At 40.3% G+C, this 19,141-nt stretch overlaps 1 protein-coding gene across 1 annotated transcript; it reads right to left on the reverse strand.

The window, feature by feature from the left end:
* Positions 1-1,551: 1,551 nt before the first annotated feature.
* On the reverse strand, positions 1,552-12,385 carry LOC134680333 (uncharacterized). The gene is made up of 2 exons (XM_063539448.1): positions 12,233-12,385; positions 1,552-1,829 (listed from the first exon to the last, which is right to left on the reverse strand). The coding sequence occupies exons 1-2, from the start codon at positions 12,345-12,347 to the stop codon at positions 1,552-1,554; spliced, it is 393 nt and encodes a 130-aa protein (XP_063395518.1). The 5' UTR covers positions 12,348-12,385.
* Positions 12,386-19,141: the final 6,756 nt, after the last annotated feature.

Raw genomic sequence — 19,141 nt, forward strand, 5'->3', positions numbered from 1 at the left:
ACAAATAATTAAAACATAGAATGTACTCCTCAAACGGTGACACTTTTGTTCAACAACTTTTTAATATTATGAAGTATTTAGATTTCCTATTTTTCATAAAATATAAATATTATCTTCAATGGACGCCATCGCCGCGCCATATCATTGTGATTGACGTTGCTTGTCACCCCTTAAACATAACAAAATTCGCAATACATTGCGTCTTAGAATAAACTTTAAAGTGTATTAAAAATCAAACCACAAGTTATTTTTTAAAGTCGCTGAACAAATGTTGGTCAGTATGAGGAGTACAGCTTGCAGTTTAATTTTTTGCTCATATTACAGGCCACACTCGGTATTAACGAGAAGCCTGATTCGGTTGTAACAATTTAATCATAATCAATTATTTGTCGCCACCCATTTGATACTGCGTTGATTTCATTTTGATACGAGCTTGAAAATTGCTAAGTTTAATTCCGCTATTCGATGCTAGATGTCGACTCCGAAAATAATTGTCGTTTTGGTACCAAAACTAATGTATGGAATGAGCACTCTACTCTTATGGTTTAATTATAATTTAGAAATTACTGTATTATATTAGGTGCCGTAATCGAGTAAATAAACCTTTTTTTTGCTTTCCTCTACATTTGTGAATGAGTATGGTATATAGTTATATATTTTTGTTTCACGTTATGCAGTCTAGAAGTGAAATTTAGTAAAAGCTAAGTAACATTTTCTGACGAAACAATGTTCAGGTTTTAAGCCCCCGAAATTAACCGGACTACCAACGGCTGAATTCTGGCTAAGTAACCGGTAATTGGAGCACTGTCCATTAGTGGTCGCTATGCATTACCCCAAAACCGGCCCATAGTCCATCTACCGGGAGCCTAAGGGATATTGTTTGGGCGGGTTAAAATCTTTCTATTTTTACGTATATTGTACCTACTTGTGACTTGCGATTCATTCATAAAAACACGTATTCGCAAGTCATTCATAAGTACAATTTCTCTTCCCGCTTCTGAACAAGTAAGAATTTATTAAAATAGGCGAAAGATGAATAAGAGATAATAAAACGGCAATAAATTCAGTTTTACGTATACTTTAATGCATGGTAACGAAATAAATAAATAGTTATTATTTTTCTTAAGCTAGTCTAGTCTTATCTTTTATAATAAATTATAAAGCTAATCAAATCTTCTAATATTTACATAAATTGCGCAAGTTCATACCATCGTTTCATAAAAACCGTAACGGTTCGGTTCTTTGAGAAAATTTTCGTTGTATCTAACTCAAAAGACTTGATATTCATGCCCTCCTAGTCGACTTTAAGATCTCATCTCATCCGGTCGTTATGTATTTTTTTACACTAAGTTGGTGATAAACAAGCATACGGCCCGCCTGATGGTAAACAGTCTCCCTATACATACTCTGTCAAGCTGCAGCAATTTCCGTCAGTAGCTAAAAATACTAGAAACGAGCGGCAAATTTAAAAAATGTAGGCGCGAAGGTGTTTTTTTTAGAACATTTGCTAAATTCTTCTACTGACAAACTTGTATGATCATCTATTACTAACTAAAAATTCTTTCTCTTATAAGGTCCATAACTGGGTCCATTGCTCGGTGGTCCGTAACTAGGTCCAAAGCTTGGCGGTCCATAACTGGGGCCATCATCGTAGTGATGAGGACCATAGTGGACATGGTCATGATCGTGATGGTCTTTCTTCGCCTCCTTGAGGTAACTGACGAACCAGGTGAGGAAGTAACCAGCTTTGTGGATGATCAGCCAGAACACGAAGGCGTATATCAGCTTGAGGATAAAGAATTTCTTTATGACCAGGTCTGCGAAGTATACTGTAAAGAAAAAAAAATATGAGTACCTCATTCAAGGTAATCGGTTTAAAAAATACATCCTGCCTAAAAAAAATACAGGCCTGGTTTCCCCTCTTGGTTGGTGGAAGATTAGATGGCAGTTGAATTTGATGTTTATATTAACGTTGTATTTGACCATCGTACCTGATACCTGACTTAATTTTTAGGGTTCCGTACCTCAAAAGGAAAAAACGGAACCCTTATAGGATCACTCATGCGTCTGTCTGTCCGTCTGTCCGTCTGTCACAGCCACTTTGCTCCGAAACTACCGAACCAATTAAGTTGAAATTTGGTACACATATGTAAGTCTGTGACCCAAAGACGGACATGTAACGTCAACAAATAAATTTTAAACATAGGGGCTACTTTTGGGGGGTAAACGATAAAAAACTAAGTTTTGAAAACTATATCGTGTTACATATCAAACAAAAGAGCTCATTGTGAGAATCTCAAATATATTTTTCTTATAAATTGACGATAAAAAATTTAGAAGTTATTCAAGAAAATAGACGAAAAATGACCATTCCCCCCCCTCTATCTCCGAAGCTACTGGGTCTAAAATTCTGCAAAAAATATACAAAATAGTCCTTTACCTAAAGATGATAGGAAAACCTATTAGAAATCTAGAGTCAAGCGTGAGTCGGATTTAAGAACAAAAATGCGGTTACGTTTTTTTAGGGACACAGCCGCAATGGTTTAAGTGAAACGTGATGTAGACAGCTATTGCGAAGGCCCTACGCCGATATCCGCATAAGGCCAAAGGCCCGAAGCGTCCCGTAGCTTCAAGCGTGAGTCGGACGGAAGACAAAAAATGTGACTGGGCTGTACCTGGCACATAGCCGCAATGGTACTTGTAGTACTGATTGATTAGGTTACTATTGTTACGTGTTTTAAAAAACACCATACAGGGTGGCCAAAAAATAAACTAAGTATTCCCGTTGCCGACGTGCAACCCCGAAATCGCGAAGAAAAATTTGGCATTTGCATACATTTTGGCTGGTCCGTTTTCTATGGGGGATACATTTTTTTTCGCGATTTCGGGGTTGGTCCCATACTAAAAGTTGATCAGTATAATCCCAAAACCTCCCCAGCTACGGGAATGCACTTATTTTTTGGCCAGCCTTTAGTTATTATCTCTCTTCGGCCTTCGCTTTTAAAATACTTTCGGAATTTGTAGGAAGCGCGACCCGTCGGACGCTCCGAGTTTTCAGCTCTACGCGGAGCTCGGTCTTCAGTCTTCGCATTTGGACACTTGTACTATTGTTCGGCATTATTCTTCAGAGTTCTAGAGATATAAGCCACCACGCCAGAAAACTTCATGTTACATCTGGTTTTTGATTGACCCATTCGGGTTTGTCAAGACGTTTCACTCACGTCACGTTTCACGTACAAAAAAAACCGGGCAAGTGCGAGTCGGACTCGCGCACGAAGGGTTCCGTACCATAAAGCGAAAAAAAATGCAAAAAGAAAACGGTCACCCATCCGAGTACTGACCACGCCCGACGTTGCTTAACTTTGGTCAAAAATCACGTTTGCTGTATGGGAGCCCCACTTAAATCTTTATTTTATTCTGGTTTTAGTATTTGTTGTTATAGCGGCAACAGATTCGTTGGCATCATCTGTGAAAATTTCAACTGTCTAGCTATCACGGTTCTTGAGATACAGCCTGGTGACAGACAGACGGACGGACGGACGGACGAACGGACGGACGGACAGCGAAGTCTTAGTAATAGGGTCCCGTCCCGAGTCCGACTCGCACTTGACCAGTTTTTTTTTTGTTAGACCTTGCTATGTGTGTATCATTATTTCCGATCTGTATTGTTGTGATATCTGTGTTTTTAAAAATTGTATTTGCATGCATTTCTATGTGTTTTTTTTATGCAAATAAATTATTGAATATGAATATGAATTCGTATAAAAAGTAAGTTCAAAAACTAAAACCCGACTACTGCAAATCGCGCTCTAAAAAGTATGAAACAAGATAGAATTCTTATCAAAAATTATCAAGCAGGAAATATTACAAATGTTACCATTTTTTTTATATAAAAATACAACGTAATATAATTTACTATTTTTTTATATATATTTACAGAGATTCAGAGGATCGCCGTGGTCGTATGCCACGATTATAAACTTAAAAGTAATGTGGCATACGACCACGGCGATCCTCTGAATCTCAGCGATTTGCAGTAGTCGGGTTTTAGTTTTTGAACTTATTTTTTATTTAATTAATTTTGGGGTCATGATTTCGTTACTAACTTTTTGAAGTCACTTTATATTATTTTTGCGATGGCGTCCTCAGTACAGAAACGCACGCAGAGCGCCGCCTATATCGGGCTACGCCCGACTCCTTTAGTGCCTATGAGGGCGCCGATGGCGGCCGTCTTTGGAATGCGTACGTCGGGTTACGCTCGACACTTTTAGTATGAGGGCGCCGAATGCGCCTGGTTTTGGAACGCGTACGTCGGGCTACGCCCGACTCTTTTAGTATAAGGGCGCCGAAGGCACCCGGATTTGGAACGCGTACGTCGGGCTACGCCCGACTCTTTTAGTATGAGGGCACCGAAGGCGCCCGGCTTTGGAACGCGTACGTCGGGTTACGCCCGACACTTTTAGTATGAGGGCGCCGAAGGCGCCCGGCTTTGGAAGGCGTACGTCGGGGTACGCCCGACTCTTTTAGTATGAGGGCGCCAAAGGCGCCCGGCTTTGGAACGCGTATGTCGGGCTACGCCCGACTCTTTTAGTATGAGGGCGCCGAAGGCGCCCAGCTTTGGGACGCGTATGTCGGGCTACGCCCGACTTTTTTAGTATGGGGGCGCCGAAGGTGCCCGGCTTTGGAACGCGTACGTCGGGCTACGCCCGACTCTTTTAGTATGAGGGCACCGAAGGCGCCCGGCTTTGGAACGCGTACGTCGGGTTACGCCCGACACTTTTAGTATGAGGGCGCCGAAGGCGCCCGGCTTTGGAAGGCGTACGTCGGGGTACGCCCGACTCTTTTAGTATGAGGGCGCCAAAGGCGCCCGGCTTTGGAACGCGTATGTCGGGCTACGCCCGACTCTTTTAGTATGAGGGCGCCGAAGGCGCCCAGCTTTGGGACGCGTATGTCGGGCTACGCCCGACTTTTTTAGTATGGGGGCGCCGAAGGTGTCCGGCTTTGGAACGCGTACGTCGGGCTACGCCCGACTCTTTTAGTATGAGGGCGCCAAAGGCGCCCGGCTTTGGAACGCGTACGTCAGGCTACGCCCGACTCTTTTAGTATGAGGGCGCCGAAGGCGCCCGGCTTTGGAACGCGTACTTCGGGCTCTGCCCGACTCTTGTAGTATGAGGGCGCCGAAGGCGCCCGGCTTTGGAACGCGTACGTCGGGCTCCGCCCGACTCTTGTAGTATGAGGGCGCCGTAGGCGCCCGGCTTTGGAACGCGTACGTCGGGCTACGCCCGACAATTTTAGTACGAGAGCGCCGAAGGCGCCCGGCTTCGGAACGCGTAAGTATCTTGTAAAAAAATTGACTGTTTCATACATTTTGGCTGTTGAGGACTTCTATACCTATTCACGTTATAAAATGTTGCAGTACATTAAAAAAACACCATGTATAGCGGCCAAACAAATTTCTTTTGCAAAAACCTTCTTGTATCGCCGTAGTCGCGTAACACGCGGATAGAATCCAGAGCGCTTGTAGATTCATAGTTCGAATCACCTAACCGATAAATTAATATTTTATCTGGCGCATGCAAGCAAAGTCGGGTGCAAGAGCTAACAATATTTATATATTTGAAATGTGCTAATTGAGCTCTTTCCAATGATGTATAACACATCATCATTACTTAATTTTCTTAATTTTAGTTTTTTGGTTCGTGACTTTATGAGGAGAACACCTTACTTCACAGCACAGGCTGCTTGTAATCGATGTGAACATTAAAGTCCAGTCTCGTATGAGAACCGAACGGCCCCCTGCAAAGATAAGATGGCATATGCTAGAGAAGAATGAATGTGCTATAAAATTTAAAGAACGTGTAATAGATAAAATGATAGAAATGAAAGGAATGGAAGGATTGAATGCAAACGAATGTTGGAACGAGATGGCAAATTGTATACGGAGAGTAGCAAAAGATGTGTTGGGAGAGTCGAAAGGGAAAGGTGTGATAGATAAGGAAACGTGGTGGTGGAATGAGGAGGTGCAGGAAGTATTAAAGAAAAAGAAGCAGACATTTAAAGAATGGCAAAGTGTTAAAACTGGGCAGGAAATTGAGAAGGAAATAAAGAGGACAGAATATAAAGAATGTAAGAAGAAAGCAAAGCGTGCAGTTGCTTTAGCCAGAACAGCAGCACAGGACCATTTGTACGAGTCTTTAGATAGTCCTAAAGGCGAAAAGCAGCTGTACCGCCTAGCCAAAGCGAGAGAAAGAAGTTCCCGGGATATGTCTCATATAAAATGTGTGAAAGATGATGCAGGTAAGGTGATTACGAAAGATGAAGCGATAAAAGAACGTTGGAAAGCCTACTTCGAAAGGTTGATGAATGAGGAAAATGAATGGAACAGGGTGCTACAGCACAGGATGATAAATATGGGTGTAGTGAAAGAAATATGTATGGACGAAGTAAGAACGGCTGTGAGAAGTATGAAAAATGGGAAATCTGTAGGACCAGACGATATACCAGGAGAGGTATGGAAGTTACTGCGTGAGGATGGATGTAAGTGGCTGACTTTGTTCTTCAATAAGTTGTTGCATGAAGAAACCATTCCCGACGAATGGTGCGACAGTTTGCTGGTGCCCATTTTTAAAAACAAAGGGGATGTACAAGAATGCAACAACTATAGAGGAATAAAGCTCATGTCACATAGCATGAAAGTATGGGAAAAAGTGATAGAGAGACGCCTGAGAGATGAGAGTGATATAACACAAAACCAGTTCGGGTTTATGCCGGGGAGAGGTACAACAGACGCCATTTTTGCACTTCGCCATCTGTGCGAAAAATACAGACATGCCAAAAAGAACCTGCATATGGTGTTTGTTGACCTCGAAAAAGCATACGACCGAGTACCCCGAGAGGTTTTGTGGTGGGCTCTGAAAGAGAAATGCGTGCCTGGGAAGTATGTAGAGCTAATCCGGTCAATGTACAACCGATGTTGTACACGCGTCCGGTCAGCTGCTGGCACCACCGACAAGTTCAGTGTCACGGTAGGCTTGCACCAGGGATCGGCTTTAAGCCCTTACCTCTTCCTGCTTGTTATGGACGCTCTGTCGTCAGACATACAGGAGGAGGCACCCTGGTGTATGCTGTTTGCCGATGACATTGTGCTTGTTGGTGAAAACGAACTTGAGGTGCAGAGCAGACTTGAGAAATGGCGGCAAAAATTGGAGAATGTTGGCCTAAAGATCAGCAGATCTAAAACGGAACACATGTTCTGCGATTTTGGCGGTCTCTCCAGTTTTGCTGCCATAGAACTCGACGGCGTTACACTGCCGGTCTGCTCCGACTTTAAGTACCTCGGTTCGCTCGTACAGTGCGATGGCGATATTGACCGTGACGTGAAAAACCGGATTAGCACAGGATGGATGAAATGGCGACAGGTCACGGGAACCATTTGCGACGCCCGAATGCCTCTTCGGTTGAAGGGTAAAATTTATAAATCAGTCATAAGACCTGTCGTCATGTATGGATCAGAGTGTTGGGCCCTAAAGGTGACGGATGAAAAGAGATTGCATGTAGCGGAGATGAGAATGTTGAGATGGATGTGTGGCGTGACGAGAATGGATAGGATAAGGAATGAGTATATAAGAGGAAGCCTGAAAGTTGCACCCATAACAGAAAAAGTAAGGGCAAATCGCCTAGCGTGGTACGGGCATGTGATGCGGAGGGATGAAAGTCATGTGACGAGAAAGGTATTACGAATGAATGTGGAGGGAAGTATGAGGAAAGGAAAACCGAGGAAAAGGTGGATGGACTGTGTGAGAGATGATATGAAACGAATGCAAGTGAATGATGAAATGACGGGCGATAGAGAGGTGTGGAAGAGAAAGACATGCTGCGCCGACCCCAAGTGAATGGGACAAGGGCAAGAGAATGATGATGATGACTTTATGACCTCTAGAGGGCGCAGTGTTCATTTTTTTGTGACGCCATATAGCCTATAACCAGCGGACGATTAAGACGATTCGAATGACACATCGTTTGTTAAATTATAATAAGTACTGTAGAAGTTATGAGGGAACAGATGAACATACATACATACATACATACCCACATACATACCGGTCAAAATCATAACCCTCCTTTTGCGTTGCCGTAGTGGGGTAAAAAACTAGCGCCTATTCTTGGGATTAATTGCCAAGCGGACCCCAGGCTCTCATGAGCCGTGGCAAAATGCCGGGATAACGCGAGGAAGAAGAAGAGAGAGGTAAGTTTTAAAAATGGACGAAGACAGCTTAGGTATCCGTACACTATTCTACTTTTATAATTAAGCTAGACGCAATCTTGTTAACAATGGGTAATAGAGTAGTCGGACCAATCTAACTTTGCACAGACAATGACAAAAGTCAACTTTTACGAAGTGATCAAAGGCATCGGTATTTAGAAATGTGTTTTGGAAATAAATAAGTTTAAAATAAAGTTTTAGATATTTTACTGTAAAAAACAACTTACGGCGCGATTCGGGAAATTGAATTAGAGATTAACTAGAAACGATATAGTAAAGATAATTATCTTCACTATTTCATATCTAATTCATTTCGCGAATCGCGGCGCCAGCCGCCATAAGGTACCTTTTGCAGTGGAACGTCACATATCTTTACTATTTCATATCTAGTGAGTCTCTAATTCATTTTCCGAATCGAGCCGGTAATGTCTTAAAGGAAACGTTTATCATAGAACTTTTAACCAGTTTACCATAAAGTGAAACTTGTATAAAATTTATTTAAACTTTTACCACCTTATGATCAGAAAGGGTTTAAGAGAGTGTTTGCAAAATAATGTACAGGCATGTTTGAACGTATGCTTAGCCTAGCTAATAATATATGGAAAAGCAAATTTCCCCAATATTCCCCGGAGTCGGCAACTTTCCCGCTTTTCCCGACAACAGCACGTCTTTAAGAACGAGCATGCAGATAAGAATTTTAATATTAAAAATCCATTATACAGTCTGCGCTCCATATGCATCAGTTACCTTGAGAGAGACCGTAAAGAAAGAACATTAGAATAAAAGAAAAGGTATGGCTCGCAGCGCAAAGTTTGCGGCGGAAAGTATGACAATCTGCCGTATTCGAACTTCAAGATATTCACAAGAGACGACACGTATTAGATCCATTCTAGATACGTTATAGTTTAAATATCAACTAGTTCTCTTTTGCAGCGCAATTCGGGAAACCAATGTCACTTTTACGTTAAATAGAGTAAGATATCTATTAGATGTGAATTGGATCTCTAAAGCAGCCCACTGACGAGCCTTCCAAATGGATGCGGTTACAATGGATTCATCCAAATGGACGGCGTTCTAATATTAAACATTGTACGTTTTTGACATTCACGGACCGATTTTGGATTGCAGCCACGCTATTTGGACTGTTGGAAGGCTCGTCAGTGGCCACCTTTAGTCATATCCTGTGGAAATCGTTCAAGAGTATCTCCAGAATCGCGCAAATGTCAAATTTGACAAGTTAGATCTTAAACATATCGTTATCGTATCTTGGTGATGTCTAAAAGATATCTAATATTATTTCAAAATCCGAATCGGGCCCAATATGACAGTCGCGCGGGTTTCTCAATTTCTCTGAAAATACCTACTACTTTTTTGCTCGTCAGATCTGTCGACGTTGACCTACCACTAGTTAGGTATTTTATGCTATAATTATTCTATTTTTAGTTGTATATTAAGTATTTATTTATTTATTTATTATTTATTTATTTTTCTATCAAGAAATTTTACCCTTTTTATGTTTTGGTTAGACTCTGCCCTGGCTAATATTGTCCTTACTTAAAACATGTAAAATTCAATATAATAACTTCTATTTTGCTTTAAGGTTCTCTTAACAAGTTTAGACAGCGCTATTTTCAAAATTATTACTGATAATTATATTCCATTTACATGTTAATATGATTACCTAAATAGAGTGGCCACAATTGTGTATTGTAAATTACTTGAACAATGTGTTTGTATGTTTTATTTATACAGGTATACAAAAACCCTAAAACATGTTTCATCATCATCATCATCTCAGCCATAAGACGTCCACTGCTGAACATAGGCCTCCCCCTTGGACCTCCATTCGTACCGGTTGGAAGCGACATGTTTAATCTTGTTTTATTAGTGTATTCTCGTAAATTTTATGACCGCTGCACTGTTAAACAATTAGAAGTGTCTATAGAAAACAACTAGCTGTATTCTTCAATATGCCCTGATCAATATCCTCAGTCAGTAAGCACATGTTAAATGCAGATATATTAAATATTGAAAAGCCATTATCGAGCGTTCCATATAGCTCCATTGCAAATTGTTCCGCGGATGCAAATGGGTCTCGTCAGCGAATGAATAGCCCGTCGGCTAATTAGGTCAAGAAATGAATGCTCAAAAAACGTTGTAGAGGGAAATGCTAGGAACACAATTTTTGACTCCGTAACTTTGATTGGACTAGTTAGGAGGTGAACATATCAAAAGTCCCCGGCTGTAGCCCCGCTGCTGGGGGGTAGAGGGGGTAAGAAGGTCGAATTTTTCGGTTTTTCATTGATATCTTGGAAACTTTGCGTCTTAGCGACATGACTACTAAGACAATCCGAAAGCTGATAAAATTAGTTACAAGTTTTATCCTGTCAAGTTTTTCGATATCATGAATAGTTTTTGAGATACCCGCTCTTGAAAGTTTATTTAGGGATTTTAATTTTATCTTGATATCTACGTCAGTGAAGCTGTTAGGCCATGTTTGGTATCATTTTCGTATAAATCGGGGGTGCTGAATTCAGTTATGGTATCACATTGACACCATTCCGAAGTAAAACCAAAATTTAAAAATAAATATTTTTTTAAATCCCTCTTCACGCTTAAACCGCTGAACCAATTTCGTTGAAATTTGGTATAGAAATAGTTTAAATCTCGACACACGACATAGGATAGTTTTTATAACCAAAAGCATCTTTTGAGGGTGTGAAAAGTGGGGTGGAAGTTTGTATGGGGAGTCAATAACCGCTGAACCGGTTTAGATGAAATTTAGGACGGAATACATCTGTGATTTAGATGAAAGTGATACCAAACATGACTTCAAACCTTACCTTGAGCAGTATTAACCTCAGGAATTCAGTTTCGTCGACGAAGTTGAATTCCCCCCATACTCCATTTCACAACTTTAAAGGATGATTATTGAGATAAAAAGTATCTTATGTCCTGTCTTGGGACTCGAAATATCTGTATACCAAATTTCAATTAAATCGGTTGAGCGGTTTAAGCGTGAAGAGGAATTTAAAAAAAAAGGTATTTGTTCAAAGTTTATATGTCTTTTCTTAGGAATGGTGTCAATGTGATACCAAAACTGAATTCAGCACCCCCGATTTATACGAAAATGATACCAAACACGGTCTAGCAGCGTCACTAATGTAGATATCAAGATAAAATTGAAAGCCCTAAATAAACTTTCAAGAGCGGATATCTCAAAAACTATTCAAGATATCGAAAAACTTGACCGAATAAAACTTGTAACAAATTTTATCAGCTTTTGGTTTGTCTTAGTAGTCATGTCGCTAAGACGCAAAATTTCCAAGATATAAGTGAAAAACCGAAAAATGAGACCTTCTTTCCCCCCTCTACCCCCCAGCACCGGGGCTACGGCCGGGGACTTTTGATATGTTCACCTCCTAACTAGTCCAAACAAAGTTACGTAGTCAAAAATTGTGTTCCTAGCATTTCCCTCTATAACTTCTTATTGCTTGGCCTAAATGTTATTTTTATTTTTTATTTTATTCATTTGGAGCAGGGATGTTACGAATATTCGCATCCGCATCCGCGTCCGCGGAACATCCGCATTATTTTCAACATCCGCATCTGCATCCGCATCCGCATAAAATTTCTAGGCATGAGAAGATAGCAAATGACTCGACCTATCTGCCGTTTTAATTTGGCAAACGATGTACCAAACACCCTGTATATTTATAAGCATATCTAAGGCTTCAGGTTGAACGTGTCGAGATAACTAGTTCGTTATCGGTAATGTAGACTTTAATTTAAACTGCCGCTCTTGCTCTTAAGGACGCTAAAAAAACTATCATTTTATTGGTGTTACAGGCCAATGATGATGATGAGACTAAAGTCCTTGCTTGATGATTTGTTTCACCTATTTTATTTTCTAACAGAATACCCGTAAATTTAATGGCTAAAATAAAAACAAAAGAATTAAGTACTTACTAAAAAGCGCGATTTTATTTTTCTTCCCTCTCGCTTCGACGCCTTGAGACTCGGGAAACGCGTTGCAAAATGCCACAAAACAGATTAAAAACGATATTACGATCTTAGCACGCATTTTGGCCAGATTTACACTCACAATAAAAAGTTTAATCTTCTTTTACAGCCTGAATCCTTCGTTTATTTTGGTGAAGTTTTTATTCCTTTTTGGAACGTTTATGGGTCTACGTTGTATGATGTCTGACACAGATTTTTTAAAGCAGAAACGTTTTTTTTATGTTATTAATTTTAAAATAAAATATGAGATGGTTTATCCTCGAGTTTCAGTGACATAATGATGATTGTTACCGATACCTGCTGTGATGGTGTTGCTATACCGATGAGTTACCTTTTCGCTAAATGCCCTAACAAGTAACACTAAGTGGAAAGTTGGGAGTTTCTTGACACTCTAATAGGTTACGAAATACTTAACAATGAACTTGGCAATGCCGGATCCCGCTGAAAAAGAAAGTGTTGAACAAAATGACGCGGAAGTTTTAAGGTACTTATGAAATTGCATTATTTCATGTTATTTATTATATCTGGTACCTATTTATTTCAATGTGGTTTACGGCTCGATTCGGGAAATAAATTAGAGATGCACTAGATATGAAATAGTAAAGATATGTGACGTTCCACGGCAAAAGGTACCTTTTGGCGGCTGGCGCTTACGCTATTATTAACGCCGCTCCAATATTCTGCCGGGGCAATGGTACCTTTTGCCGTGGAACGTCACATATATTTACTATTTCATATATAGTGCATCTCTTACTCATTTCCCGAATCGAGCCGTTAGTGTCCTACTGCTGGGCAAAGGGCTCCCCTCGTTTCCTCCACTCAACCCTCTTTTGTAGTGGCGGTAGCCATCTCCTTTTCGGTCTGCCTAAACTTTTATTAATAACACATAATTTAAACATAAAACTAATGGCCACCTTTGCGTTGAGGGCAGCCCGGGACGGGTTTCAGTAGGTAGTTTATTTTATACTTACATAATATATTTAAGTAGTTTATATTTATATTCAAGTTTAGTTATTAATTAGTTTCAATATACGTTGTATTCAGATGGTATGTCAGTAATAAAATCAAGAGGTATCACCATACAAAGTGAACCGTATTCATTTAAATAAGTGATTTTTAAATTACATATTAGGTACCTATATAGATGTAGAGCCAAAACAAGCTAATCTTCATGCCATTTGCCATATTGTTTGATTCTCGCACGCCTCCGCTCATCTCCACCTTAGTGGAAAGGCAGCCGGCTAACTACAGGATTAGACTACTTAGCCTAATCCTGTAGTCATTACATAATTTCGACCTCCTCATTAAGCAAACACGCCCAGAGATGGCTCTGCATATGACCGAAACGCGAATCTAAATGACCGTACATTAAACGTCACATCACGCGCCTAAATCCCGTTACGGTACATTCAAATATCACATATAATTTTAACGACTGCCATAAATATCATTTCAGATTCAAAGGCAAACTGAAGCCTAATCTGAACTAAAAATCCTTTCACTTTTATATCTAACTCTGTCCAGCAATCTTGTAATAACTGAGAGCGACAGGGAGGGCAGTTGAAAATTGGCTTAGAAATCGCTTTGAGTGAGAAAATCTGTATGGACCAGTGATAAAAGGCCCTCAATCTTGGCTGGTCCCTTGGGTGGTGTTGCACCTTGCTCGTTATGGGGGTCATGTGGGAATGGTCTTGGACTCTCAGATCACTTGCGGGCTAGACGGCGCACAGTACATATGTTTTTTTAAAGAAAATATGATTTTTATGTTTCCTTATAAAATAATTCAGCCACGACGTATTATTTTTCAAACATTTAAAATATGAAACAGCAGCAATTATCAGGCTCGTGGCTAAGTAAAGGCGCATATCAACTATAAACTATTTTGTTAATATACATCATTGTTGCTAAACAATCTTTTTCAGAAAATGTATGGTACTCACTGATTTAAACTTTCACGATTATTAAACATTATCAAACTGCACAACGGGACTTAATCTTCTCCGTGACCACGGGGACAACGCCGTCCTCGAAACGTCGGAGGTAAATCTTATAACTTAAATACGCGATTAAGTCCCGTTGTGCAGTTTGATAATGTATGGTACTCATCACAAAACATTGTTAATAAACCGTGTTTCTAAACAAAAAATGTTTGTAGTGAACGTGACGTGGCTTACGATTGTGACCGATCAAATCAGGAGGTACGGACGCAAGAATATCAATATTTGACATTAGAATACGTCATGCGTTTACATACATACACATACATCACTGGCCCAGTGACCCAAAAAGGATCTTGGCCTCTGACACAAGAGAGCGCCACTCTGCCCTATTCTGCGCCACTTCGCGTTTAGGGGCATTTAATTTAATTTCAAGCGCTCGATTCTCGATATAATCTGAAATTGGTGATTTAAATTTGTACGTGTGGACGCTAGATGAGATTGTCGTCAATGTAATATCTAATCAAATCGTCAATTTAATATCTAATCAAATTTGATTGTCCCGTCTAGTCGCCCACTAAGATATGTAATCTGTGGTATCGTAATCGCTCATTTTTACGGAGCTGCGATCATCCCTCCGAATTCCCAGGATTGGGATCGCACTGAATGCCCTGGGCCGCGTGATTTATTGTATGGCCGATTTCTAGTTTTTGCATGTCTTTCCTCTTTCTTATGACTCTTTTTGGTATAAAACTATGAAATTGTTGATTAGTATGGATATAAAACAACTAGGTACAGCAAATATATTTATTAGCTGATTTAAAAAAAACCGGGCAAGTGCGAGTCGGACTCGCGCACGAAGGGTTCCGTACCACAAAACAAAAAAAAAAACGGAAAAAAAATGCAAAAAGAAAACGGTCACCCATCCAAGTACTGACCACGCCCGACGTTGCTTAACTTTGGTCAAAAATCACGTTTGCTGTATGGGAGCCCCACTTAAATCTTTATTTTATTCTGTTTTTAGTATTTGTTGTTATAGCGGCAACAGAAATACATCATCTGTGAAAATATCAACTGTCTAGCTATCACGGTTCGTGAGATACAGCCTGGTGACAGACAGGCGGACAGACGGACGGACGGACGGACGGACAGACGGACGGACAGCGAAGTCTTAGTAATAGAGTCCCGTTTTACCCTTTGGGTACGGAACCCTAAAAAGACAAATCATTTTTTTGGATCACACGGGAAAAAGAATACTTATCGTAATAAATTAACATTATACGGCCAATCTTACTAAATACAACATGTCCCACAGTATTTAAGCTAAAGTAAGCGAAATTAATATCCTTGCTATTTTTGGGCTTATTGTCATTACGATTAAATTCTTTTGCACTTCAAATGTTTTTTTTCCTAAATATTGTACTTACGCTGCGTCTTACGTAGGCGAACAACGCGCGAACGCGGCGCGGCGCGGCGCGGCGCGGCTAAATCAATCCTTTGATGCCCATAGAAGTGTCCTACGTAAGCGATCTCGTTGCAAACGCGGCGCGGCGCGATTTGCACGCGAATGTCGGGCGGCGGCGGCGCGGCGAGACGCGGCACGGAAAAAACAAACCGTTGTTGCATATGGAAGTGTCCTAGGTGAGCGATTTTGACGCGATGGCGGCGCGGCGCGGCGGCGGCGCGGCGCGGCGCGGAACGGGCGCGATCAATCCATTTGATTTTTAGACGCGAATATGACGCGGTTAGAGGCGTGGCGTATATAGAATTACCGGCTATGATTTGATTAGTCGACTCCCGTTTGATTTCTTTATAGCTTTTCCTGTAATCTAGGCACAAAACTAAAAAATATTCAAATTCGCGGAAATTGGCATAAAAGACTTAACTCCAGAAGCGTCTATGGCACTTACGACTATTGTGTTCGCTGTAATAAAGATTCGGCAAAGTAATTAATGTACTTAATTTTTTTAAGCTAATTGTAGGTAGGTATATATTTATTTAAACATTTGTGCACAAAATACAAATAAAATGTACAAATGGCGGACTTACTGCCTAAAGGCATTCTCTACCAGTCAACCATAGCCAACCATAACTTCAACTACTTCTACTTCTTCAACTTCTCCTACTTCAACTTCTCTAACTTCAACTTCTCCTACTTCTTCAACTTCTCCTACTTCTTTAACCTTTTCAACTTCAACTTCTCCAACTTCTTCAAATTCAACTTCAACTTCTTCAACTTCTCCAACTTTTTAAACTTCTCCTCTTCTTCCTCGCGTTATCCCGGCATTTCGCCACGGCTCGTGAGAGCCTGGGGTCCGCTTGACAACTAATCCCATGATTTGACGTAGGCACTAGTTTTTACGAAAGCGACTGCCATCTGACCTTTCAACCCAGAGGGTAAACTAGGCCTTATTGGGATTAGTCCGGTTTCCTCACGATGTTTTCCTTCACCGAAAAGCGACTGGTAAATATCAAATGATATTTCGTACAAAGTTCCGAAAAACTCATTGGTACGAGCCGGGGTTTGAACCCGCGACCTCCAGATTGCAAGTCGCACGCTCTCACCGCTAGGCCACCAGCGCTTCCAACTTTTTAAACTTCTCCAACTTTTTCAACTTCTCCAACTTCCTCAATTTCTCCAACTTATTTATCTTCCTACTTCTTCAACTAAGTTACGTTTTACGTTACAAGATTTTGAGAAACGGGCCCCAGGTCACTAAAAAACAGACTGTATACAGTCTATATAGCGGCCAAACAAATTTCTTTTGCATAAAGGATGCCTCACGCTAGACCGGACCGGGGCCGGGCCGGAGCGTCCGGCGCTTCATTTTTTATGATACGCACGTGATCTCCGATCAGCCATCATCCAAAGTGACGTGTCGGACGCCACGGCCCGGGCACGGCCCGGTCTAGTGTGAGTCATCCTTAAGTCTTCTTGTATTGCCGTAGTCTGGTAATGTGCGGATAGAATCCAGAGCGTTCGAATTACCTACCCGATAAATTATGTTTTATCGGGTGCATGGTGCATGCAAGCAAAGCCGGGCGCAAAAGCTAACAATATGTATGTACGTGAAATGTATTATAAACCCCTTTCAATTGATACCTATACAACACGTCATCATTACTTATTTGTATTTTTAGACAGACAGACAACGGACAGGTGAAGCTAAATAAAAACTTGTAAAATATAGTAATTTCAAAAAAAATACGAAATTTAAGTGTAAAAAAATACAAAAAGTTATATCCCAGCATACAATTACTGGGGATCGAACCCAGACCCTCGTGCAAACAAAAAAAAGCGAATGTTTACAAATTGCGCCAAACAGTTCTTAGATAAGCCGACGAAATTTAGCTACTCATTCTCAACTTAAAATTAGTTAAAATTAAATATCTCAATACCTTCGAAACCAGCGAAATAAATTTTCTGAATTTTTGGCCATTTGTGACGTTCCACGGCAAAAGGTACCTTATGGCGGCTGGCGCTTACGTTGCATAGCGCCGCAATAATATTTGAGCGGCGTTAATAATAGCGTAAGCGCCAACCGCCATAAGGTACCTTTACGCGTGGGACGTCACATTTAATCTATAAACATATCTCAAAAAGAAAACACTCGTATGATACCGATACTACTATTTGTTTAGGCGCGAGCTATCACGACTCCGCCATTTGGGGTCATCCATTAATTACGTCACACGAATTTCTAGGTTTTTTCCTCCTTGTCACACTTGGTCACATTTGGCAAACCCCTCCCCCCTAGTGTGACGTCACATTTTTTCTACGAAATCGCCAAATCGAATTAAGTAAGTACCTAAGTATTATTAATATTTTATCAAAATATTTTTGACGATATAAATATTAGTAATTTTATAACCCAAAACTGCTTAGGAAAGAAAATTAAACGAATAAAAACGATTGTCGTTTTAAAAACTTGTTATTTAAATGTACAGCGAATAAAATAATTTAAATAAATTTTCGGTTACTGATGAAGTTAAAATGACGTCACAAAGTTTGTGCCTCCCCCCTCCCCCATGTCACAATATGCCACATTTTCTTGACCCCCTCCCTCCCCCTAAACGTGTGATGTAATTAATGGATGACCCCTTTTTAAAAATTTCCAAAAACTGGATTGACATAAAAATTTTATTTAATCATAGAATCTGGTCACAAAATTTCACGAAAATCGGTTGAGAATTGTGACCTGTAGAGGAGAACATCCGGACGGACATACGAAAGCAAAATGCCCGAGTCAAAACGTAAACCTTCGCTACGCTTCGGTCAATTAAAAACCGGGCAAGTGCGAGTCGGACTCGCGCACGAAGAGTTCCGTCCCATAATGCAAAAAAAACGTTCACCCATCCAAGTACTGACCCCGCTCGACTTGCTTAACTTCGGTCAAAAATCACGTTTGTTGTATTCCCAGCCCCACTTAAATCTTTATCTACACACATATCATAAACTGTCTATGATGCCTTCAAAATTCGTAAATAATGGCCCACATTACGATAAACTGTTTTGTTGCAGCAAATTTTTTATCTGTGAAAATGTGGTAATAGCTTCATTACTATATCAAAATCGATTTGGTAATGCATTTCAAATTTCGAACATCTGAAAAAAAAAAGCAATTTGATTTGACCCCCATTCTAATATCAGTTGAGATGACGTTATAAGTAAAATATAATTTGTTTTGTTGTTTTTAAAGGAACTATAACAAAAGTTTCGTGTAAAATGTGCGATAAAGATATTTCGGAAACGCCATCTCATATCCGCGAGTTTCGCCAGAGAGCAAAGTCGGCTGTAATATGAAGTTAGTGAATATATCATAGAAAGTTTATAATATGTGTGTAGATAAAGCAGTGTATGTAACTGTACATAATTAGGCATTAAAACACTCGTGTGATACTATTATGAAACTCATTT

Source organism: Cydia fagiglandana, chromosome 3 (assembly GCF_963556715.1).
Source record: "Cydia fagiglandana chromosome 3, ilCydFagi1.1, whole genome shotgun sequence".
NCBI lineage: Eukaryota > Metazoa > Arthropoda > Insecta > Lepidoptera > Tortricidae > Cydia > Cydia fagiglandana.